The following is a 10,225-nucleotide window of genomic DNA, read 5'->3' on the forward strand; positions in this document are numbered from 1 at the left end:
TTTAATTGCTAATGCGACCTTTTTACACCACAGACTGAACAAAATTAAACATTGCTTGGTAATTGGGTGACCTAAATTGGTATTATCTAATTGTGTACTTAAATTTAACAGCTGACAGCTATTCAGCCTAATTCATTACATACCTTTCTATCAAAGTTATCTGACATTATCAAGACGAATTTGTTCTGACACAGTTTAACTCTAAGGTCTTGTCATATTTTATTACCATTTTCTAAACTAACTAGCAAATAAACTGTGATAATGTGAGAAATGTCGAATGTGTTTGAATACATTTTGGTTTGACTGTATATGTGTGTGTGTGTGTATAATGGTACAAATATTCATAATGAAAATTTGTAGATATTGTTACTTTTGAAAGAAACAAAATTACATCTTTCAAATTCTGTCCATTTTATAGAGAAATTTAGTTCAACAGGCAGCGCAGAGCATGACTGAACACGACCAGCCCTTTCTTTTTACTACTACTTATAGCACGAAACACATACAAATACATTCAAATATAGACACATCAGAAAGTATGTTGAAAGAAACAACTTATTAATATGCAACATATCCCATGTAATCAGTATCTCAACCGTGGAAAAGAGGTCAATAAAACCAGTTGTGAACAATGTCACATTTACCTCAGAAAGTCATTCAGCGTCCATAGTTCATCAGTTCGTGAGAGAAATTACATCTAGAGAAGAGTATTTTGCTAAATATATGCACTATATTATATAGCTTATGTATTCATTATATTTTGCTTAACCTGTAATGTTTATGTGCTTACAAGTCTATGTCTATTATGTTTATATAAATCGGTTATGAAAAGCTTTTACAGCCACTGTGTAAATTTTATTTCAACAACAAACTTAAGCAGAAACATAATTTTATAATAAGATCTAGAAAAGATTTAGAAAATAAATCAAAAATGTATGATTTTCCTATCTCATGTTTCCCGATGACTGGGAAACAACAAACACTCATATCCGTAAAGTTGGTAAACATGGACACGGATTAGGCTACTTATTTTGCAAATCAAGTTTCCGTCTGTCTCTGTGTTCATTTTCATTGCAATGAGAAGGAAAGCCTGCTGTCTGTGGAACTAAGCCTTATTATAACACAACTCAAGGGTAGGGACACACCAAACCGATGCCAAAGAACTAGTGCTAAGAAAAGCCGACTGTGGCATCGCGGCAAAAAAAGTTGCACTAGAACACACCGGACAGACTACAGTCAACAGCCAAACAGCTTATACGCTCTGCGCTTCTGCGAGAGAACATAACTCTACCATACCAGCAGGTGGCAGTAGTCTGTATTCAGCATTCAATCAGGGAAACCAGAAAAGTGAGAACTGTGGATATACAAAGCAAGCAGCACTTGCTTTTACCATTGTTTACACCAGTCATGCTTAATACTGACGGATTCGTGCTTTAAGCGCGTGAAGAACTGTTTTGTCTTGAGGGGAACAACAAAACAGCAGTTGTGATCCACTTACCAAAGCTCTAGTTTCACTCTCCGCCCATCCAACAGGATCGTGGTGGTCTTGTAGTCGATTCCTGCAGAATGAGAGACAGAGAACACTTAGATAAGACACGCACCTGTCTGTTTGCCATCAGACATCACACAAGGTTGTCTACTGAAAAGAAAATACTCTAGACTGGATCGGGAACTCGAAAAGCTTCGGCCGTCAGCATGATTGCATTTGGTGTACTACCTAATTTAATTCTCAGCCAATTCTTCCTTTCATTAGAAGGCACTAAAGCTGAAATGACCATCTTGATAGTGACTGTGCACATTCAGTGGAAAGCTTGACAGCTGCAACCAATCTGCTGTTACCTAATGCTATCATAGCTGAAATGTGACCAGGACGCTTCCCATAAGGCGATTACCTTGATTGCTTATCGTTCATAAAACTAAAAAATGAACACAGTACGGGCTCCATCAACTGAATGGCAATATCTGCATTTTCGGGCGCTTCACAGCAGGTCAGCATTCAAGCCTGTTTTGCATTTTAATAGACAGCTCTGTCTCTAACAAAGGCTCACTGCATCTCTTTTCATACAGGCCAGTGCCTGTAATATTCACCATGCCAAAAGCGCTTGTCTCAGTGGATCATCTTTTTGCACACTTGAAAAATCGGATTATCCGTAATGCTGACAACATGGACATGGACTTGTCCCCAACATGGAGTAGTGTGGAGAGTTTATTCATCACAATAAGAGTGGTTTTGGCCATTGTTTCCTCTGGTACATCAGTTCTAAAAAAGGAAATCAACTTTGTTCCTCTCTGATTAGAGGCAAACACAAAGTCGCACCCTTCTGTTGTCTATTCCATTTTGATATCTGCTGTTTACTTCCTGCAAAGTCATAAAAGAGGGGACACAGTAGGGCTGCATGAATTAGGGAAGAAAACTAATCACAATATTTATCAAAAATAACGATTGAAAATCAATGTGGCTAGAATGTTGTTACTAAATTAAAATTAAAGCAAGTATTACTATTGCAGTTTCTCACTGTGGAACCAAATAAGTAAGAAATGTAGAACGTTTATTAGCTAAACGAATAAGAAACCTTGGTAAAATATGTAAAATAAATAAATTACACAAAGTAAAAATCAGCAAACACTGTGGAACCAAATATAAAAGAAACAAATGTTTAAAAAAAAATAAATAAAACTTCCAAAATCACCCTAGATCAGGGGTGGCGAACGTCAGTCCTGGAGAGCCACAGCCCTGCAGAGTTTTGCTTCAGCCCTAATCAAACACACCTGAACAAGAGTGCCACAGTGGGCAAGTGATGTAACCGGTGTTGCGGCTTAACAACGTTATCACCGTCAACACTGACTATCGCAGCAAGCCTAGCAAGGAGACCTTAAAGCTTCTCTTTTGTTGACAGCAGCTGGTCATACAGCAATTTCAGTTTTATTTCTATTAATTGTGCAGATTTACAGCATGAAATAAAATAATAACAATAGTACTGTAAAATAAAATTACAATGTACTACACTGCCATAACAACAATAAATAATTTTTATGTTACATTACAACAGTAAAATCTTAATTTCTTTATTTTCAAATGTTAAACTATTGAGTTTTTATTTTGGCAACAGAAGTCAAGATGTGGTTTTCAGTCTTTCACTATTTTGATTAATCGTGCAGCCTTACAGCAGAGGCTTTAAATAGAGAAAAGGAAGGGGACAGATGGGATGGCCATCTTTTTTAAGATACTTCGTAAAGCTTTGATGACTCTGAAACAGAACATGTCTGAAGGAGGGTCTCCTCTCACGCTAAGCTACACAGGCAGCGTAAGATCTCCTGACAGGCAAATGTCAGTTGCTTCTGAGCCCGTAGACTTCTTCAGTCCTCCATTATTAAACATCTACAAGAGAATGTAACAAGAGGGAAAATGGCTCGCACTTAAAAAGACCCACTGGGACTGATTTCCTGCTCTCCATTCTGCAAAAGCTTTGCTCTTAAGCAGGGCAGCACATCAAGCCAAAGGGGCATAGCAATTCCTTCCTCTAGCATCCCTCCTCCTTCGTTCTGGGTAATTGTATGGGCTTGGCTACGCGGCCTGACAAGGGCAGTACGGTGTAATTATCCTCTCAGGTTCCAGCTCGGGCCGCAGGCCAAGACTTACCAGCCACGCTGAACAAAGAGGGGGCTAGTTTTGAGGAAGAGCCTGGAAGGGAAAGATCAAGCAGGACTTGAGGACACTTGAGAGGGACCAAGTGGACAGGGACATGTGCGGGCATGTTTAATTTGATTTAAATAGCCTATTATCAATGGACAGAGGAAACAAAAAATGTTTTCAATTGGTGAATGTAGCGACGTTGGATTTTTTTCATTGCAGGAGGCCTTTGCTTTCAGAGCATGATGCCTTTGTGTCTCATTGTTGGGTTTATTTATGGCATATTTAGATGCTGTGAATTGCAATGTGCCCAGCTACACTAGTGAGCTAGAACAGGGTGCGTCTGATTTTGAGGGAAATTTCAAAGACTGCAAGCACATGAGTGCAATGAAACAAACATGAAAAAGGTAGAAAAGCTGGTTTCACTGAGACCATGCATTTCAATAGGAGCTTGTGTGCGCGTTTAAACAGCATACAACATGACTCTGACTTCCATATCTGATCACCACTTTATCATTCATCAGAAGAAGAACTGTGGATGCTCGCTTTTCACAAAAAATTAAACACAATGGGCCTCATTCATGAAACATTCGTAAATATAGGAGTAAATTCTGAGTAATTCGCACGTAAAACGGACCTTCCCGAAAACTCTACCGAAGACCGCCTATGAATTACAGCTAGCAAATTGCGTGTCCAGGAACGCAGTGGAATATTCTGGTCCACTTTCTCAGGTTTGGCTCCAGTATATTGCATAAATGCAAAAAACACTAATAGGCCATATGCCTAACAATAAATACTCAATAACGTGTGTCCACCAAAGCGTTTTAGCCAGCTGAAAAAAATGTCAGGCACTCATTTTAAAATGGCCAGCTGGTGGTGCCGGAGGACGCTTTGGTGGCACAGCGTTTTTCTAGCTGAGACTCTTTGGTTGTAACATTTTCATGAATTCGAATGTTTACGTCAGAACGGCTTTACGAACGATTTACACAAAAATTCGTTCTGCTCGTGTTTCATGAATGAGGCCCAATGAGAGCAGTGTCATGATGTCTTTTTGAGGGTTTGAAGGTTTTGCTCAAAATAACACATTCAGAATAACTCTTGAGGTTTAGCTGCAAGGCTAAGAAGTTAGGCCTCATTTTGGTTAAAGTACTAATGGAACATGTGACAACGGGGGGAAAGTCTATAGCACTGGTTTTGTACCTGGACTAGGGCAGTGCTACATATTTTCAAAATGGACTGGTCAACTAATTGGTCTTAAAGGAATAGTTCAATCAATAATTACAATTCTGTCATCATTTATTCTTCGTGTTGTTACAAACCTGTATGACTGTATTTCTTCTGGACAAAAATAAGATAATTTGAATGTTGGCTTCCACTGTGTGGACAAAAAAAAACAAAAAAAAAAACAGACATTTCTCAAAATGTCTTATGTTCCACAGATAAAATCATACAGGTTTGGAATGACATGAGGATAAGTAAATGATGGCAATTCTCATTTTTGGCTGAACTATCCCTTTAAGGAAGCCCTTTATGAGCAGTCTGCTATCAAGTTGATTGTTAATTAGACATTTCTTATAGGGATGCATTGAATTGATGAAAAGTCAAGTGATAGTAGAGACATTTATGTTACAAAATATTTCTATTTCAAATAAACATTGTTCTTTTGATCTTTGTATTCATCAAAGAATCCTGAAAAAATTTATCATCACAGTTTTCAACATTAATAATAAGAAATGTTACTCCAAATCAGTATTTTAATATTATAATAGAAATAAATTACATTTTAAAATATATCGGTACACAAAACAGTAATTTCAAATTGTAATAATATTAATATTTTCATGTATTTTTGATCAAATAAACACAGTCTTGTCTAGCATGAGACTTAAAAAAAAAAAAACATTTAAAAAAATATTACTAACCCCAAACTTTTGATCATTAGTGTACATTAGACACGCAAGGTTCTTGGATTCATAAACATTTAGGCACAGAGCGACAATAATTTATCTTGAGATGCATTTTTAAAAGTTGGACTATTTTAACTTGACATGAAGTCTTAAAAAAAACACTTAAACACATTTCTGAGAGAGTCTAAACAACTAAAGTACACTACCAGCATACTAAATAAAGCACTGCCACTAAAGATGTCAAAACACAAGTTATGTAGCTAAGAAAAAAAATTAAGATAAACAACCTCACTAATCAACTGGCTGTTTGTAGTCAACCACCATGACCCATCGCTAATATTGGACACCAAATGGCTACCGAAAATAATTACGAACCACAAAAATCCATTAATATACTAAATGATTAACATGACATACGCTGAAAAAACACATTTCTGAGAGAGTCTAAACAACTAAAGTACACTACCAGCATACTAAATAAAGCACTGCCACTAAAGATGTCAAAACGCAAGTTATGTAGCTAAGAAAAAAAATTAAGATAAACAACCTCACTAATCAACTGGCTGTTTGTAGTCAACCACCATGACCCATCGCTAATATTGGACACCAAATGGCTACCGAAAATAATTACGAACCACAAAAATCCATTAATATACTAAATGATTAACATGACATACGCTGAAATGGAATAATGTAAATTCCGGTTTGTAATTGTCTCTTTGATGACATTAAAAGGTTTCATGGTCCTGCCAGCAATAATTAACCAAACAAAGCAAAGAGGATATGGGAAAGTATATATATCTCCTCCTTTTTAAAGGTCAACGCGCCCATTTATTATGCTGTCCTAACAATACACAATTATATAGTTTGTTGCATTTTACATTTATTTCACTTGCATCGCCAACCACGGACAGATCGTGGAGCCATCTGTGTTGATTCTGAGTGATGGTACAAGGCAACTCGATTGAAGCTGGACCAGCAAGCTCCCCTAGGAGATCTCGGAGAAGAGCAATCACTGAGATCTCTCACACCCATAAAACACACACTGTTCCCTAATAGCTTCAACCGACAAGATAAACAGCAGCCCATATGTATGAAAAGGGACAGAAGAGCAACCCAGCTCCTGTTCGCCTGCACACATGAGGCTCATTTGGATATGAAAGGCATATCGGTCTATAATTGGTCTATCACCTCACTGGCTTCAGCCTAATGACAGAGCGTGGATGATCTCATTACAGCAAATGGAAAGCTGTGAAATAAATCAGATCAAAAGAGGCTTGTGCTTAACCGGTCTTGACGGTGTGCTGTACTGACCTGTTCAAAGAAAACAGACATACAAACACACTTCACACTTCTTAGTTATATTTACTTTGTGTGTCTTGTATCCTGAGGTAGATCTCTGCACTGGAACACTCGCCAACAACATCTTGTACAATCTTGACTAATACATAAAAGATTGAGTAATAAATAAGTCAATCAATATTGACTTTATGACCAATACTAATACATATTATTTTTGATAGTGTCTTAGAACTACAGATAGCTACTGATAACGGGTTTGACCAATATTCATCTCATACTTTTTAAGTTAAACCTACCTTACCTAAAGAAAAATTTTTTTACCATTGAATAAGGGAGCACCTAATAACAGCACTCAGCTGTGCAGTAACTATGTATTATAATAATCATAACTGGATAATTACTCAACTCTTTAAATAACTGTCATTCTCAAGCAAGACACGGTATCGGTTATTGGGCACTTATCAGTCATAAAAAACAATATGGGTTAATCCAATTATTATATGTTTAAGTGTCCAATACGCAAAATGTGGAACTGATTTTAATGATTTAATACGTTTTACACAATAATTTACTGATCGTTGTACTACAACAATCATATACATAAATACATATTTTATTACTAATAATATCGGATTTATTTGTGATATTATATTTATGCAAAGTTGATTTGCATAAATCGTTGCATGAAAATGAATGGCTAGTAATTAAAAACTTCACCACTTATTTGTGAACCAATAACCAATTAAACTGAAGTTGGTTAATACCGTTTAAAAATAAAAATATTGTTCAAACCGATTATCGGATCTCTTCTAACAAACATGAAGTGTATGTCATACAACCACTGAGCAGAAAAACGTGCAGCTTTTATATAACAATCTAAATGGGCAAAAGTGAACATTGCACAATCCTGCAAAAGATAAAGATGATAATAAACTGTGTTTCCACCTCCTGTAAGTCACTGACAGCAACAATATGGCACCCGCAGAATGACTCACCATATTCAAAAGAACAATATTGACCATGTTAGTTGGTAAACCTGTTAAAATCGCAATTATATGAATGGCTCACGGAGCGTCAGCCTTGCTGCGAGATTACTCTGGCTGAAGGATGTGTTACTCGCAGTCTGCGTGAAGATGTGTGGGAAGTGTTGACTAACTCACCGCTGCTGTAGGCATATGGAGACTCAGCAGATCCGTCTTGAAGGCTGTCCAGGATCTCTCCTTTACCCACATCGCTATCTCCCACCAGGAGGAACTTGAGCAGGTAGTCGTAGCTCTTCACAGGGCTGCCCTGGGTGCCCATGATTGCTCACATCAGAGCCAGAGCAAAGAATAAGAGACAACTGTGTGTGTCCCTCTCTGATTCCTCCAGAGCTCTGGGGGTCTATGAGTCTCTTGTGTCAGGTCTATCTTTGAAAGGGTGCAAGGCCAAATCTGCAGACAGACCAAATCAAACCATTTCCCTCCCTTCCAGTCCAGACCCAGAAGTGTTTAGTCTTTAAAATATCCAGTCGTATTCACTCTTCCAGTCTTAAAATAATATCAGTGTACAGATGCTTCAATGGCTGGCAAACTGAACCGCTAGGTTGTTTACATTTCTTCACACGAGCTCAACTCATCGTTAATGATACAAAATGAAAAGAACACACGTAAAAAAAAAAAACATTTACCTCATCGTGGCAAGTTATTGCTATGATAGAAAAGCAATTGAGCTATCGCATTGTTAGCATGCGCCTGCCAAGCTGTCAACACAAAGAAATAATCTCATTACAATTTTATCTAGAAACCACCTGCACGGTTATGACAAAATTACTAATAAGAATGTATATTTGTTATCGTAAAACTAATTAAAACCCAATTAAGATGAGCCGTTGTTCAGATGTAGTAGCACAGCATCGGCTAACCCTACTAGCTATGAGCCTAGCGAGTCAACAACAGGCGCAAAACGTTGATTTTATACCATAATTCTCTAGTCCAGCATAAACTCCTCACGATTACAATATATTCCTGGTGAAATGAGAGAAAGAAACGTTAGGCTGACGAAATCAAGAAGGATATCCACAGTCGCGCTTGAGTTAGCTTGAGCAGTCGATGCTAGCGCGTCACGGCTCCTTTTCTGTTTTCCTCTGAATAACAAAGATTGATGAAGGTTCACGCGTCTCGTCTCGGGATCTGTGCGCGTTATCAGGCGGCGGAAGGTGAGGGATTATTAAACGATAATCCGAGCCTCTGGATATTATTGCTTGTGCTGTAAATGCTCTCGGATACCCAAATTTGTCCCATGTTCTCTCACAGAGGAGAGGAGAGATCACACACACTGTCACGCTGAGCTTTCACCTCTGCGCTCTGACTGACTGTACCTCCCCCTACACACACACACACACACACACACACACACATGTCTGGTTTGCTATCCTTGTGGGGACTCTCCATAGGCGTAATGGTTTTTCTACTGTACAGACCGTATATTCTATTGTCCTACACCAACCCTACCCCTAAACCTACCCCTCACAGGAAACTTTCTGCATTTTTAGATTTTCAAAAAACTTTGTTTCTGTGAATTGTGGGGACTTTCCATAGACTTCTATTACTTTTTCACTGACCAAACGATATTTACTATCCCCTAACCCTACCCCTTATAGAAAACCTGTTTGCATTGTTTCACTTTCAGATAAATATAATTTACTATTTTTTATATTTTTTCCCTCATGGGGACCGCCCAAAATGTAAAAAATGTCAGGTTTTACTATCCTTGTGGGGATATTTGGTCCCCACAATGTGGCATAAACAAGTACACACACACACACACACACAGGCTGTACAAACCCTGAGAGGTGCCTACCTTGACAATACAGTTTTGAACATCATACTACTGTAGTTATTTTTGCTTACATCAATATCAATACACACAATAAAATCACAAACAGGGACAAAAACACAAATAAATAAAATAAGGTGACACTAATTAAGCTAATAAAGCTAATAAAGTATTTAATATAAAACATAAGTAAAATATTTGTATTTAAACTATTTTGAAAAAATAATTAAAATATTTATATAAAAGTAATATAAACTAATATACTTAAATTATAATAAATAAATAAATAAATAAATACAGTATATAAGTATAATTAAAGTATTGTGATATACACAATGAAAATATTGTGATATAAACAATGTTAATAATTTAATATAAAGAATAATTAAAATGTTTATATAAAAGTAATATAAACGAATAAACTTAAATTATAATGAATAAATAATATAAGTATAATTAAAACATTGTGATATACAGTAAATTAACAATAAATAAATAAGTAAATAAACAATGTTAATAGTTTAATATAACGTATAATTAAAATATTTTGACAAAATTAACATATAAG

General features: G+C 36.7%; 1 protein-coding gene across 3 annotated transcripts in view; it reads right to left on the bottom strand.

The window, feature by feature from the left end:
- The window catches only part of LOC107733854 (ras-related protein Rab-40C-like), a 21,070-nt gene extending 11,870 nt beyond the window's left edge, over positions 1 to 9,200 (bottom strand). Inside the window, exons 1-3 of one of the 3 annotated variants that reach the window (XM_016545665.1) lie at positions 8,800 to 9,200; positions 8,001 to 8,581; positions 1,499 to 1,559 (exon numbers count right to left, since the gene is read on the bottom strand). In XM_016545665.1, the coding sequence (XP_016401151.1) occupies positions 1,499 to 1,559; positions 8,001 to 8,142 (203 nt within the window). In that variant the 5' untranslated portion in view covers positions 8,143 to 8,581; positions 8,800 to 9,200. Of the gene's footprint in view, positions 1 to 1,498; positions 1,560 to 8,000 lie in introns of all 3 variants that reach the window. The other 2 variants (XM_016545666.1, XM_016545664.1) reach the window with 2 other exon arrangements.
- Between the last annotated feature and the right edge of the window lie 1,025 nt (positions 9,201 to 10,225).

The sequence above is a fragment of the Sinocyclocheilus rhinocerous genome, unplaced genomic scaffold (genome assembly GCF_001515625.1).
Source record: "Sinocyclocheilus rhinocerous isolate Xijiao unplaced genomic scaffold, SAMN03320098_v1.1 scaffold189, whole genome shotgun sequence".
In the NCBI taxonomy this organism is placed as follows: Eukaryota; Metazoa; Chordata; class Actinopteri; order Cypriniformes; family Cyprinidae; genus Sinocyclocheilus; species Sinocyclocheilus rhinocerous.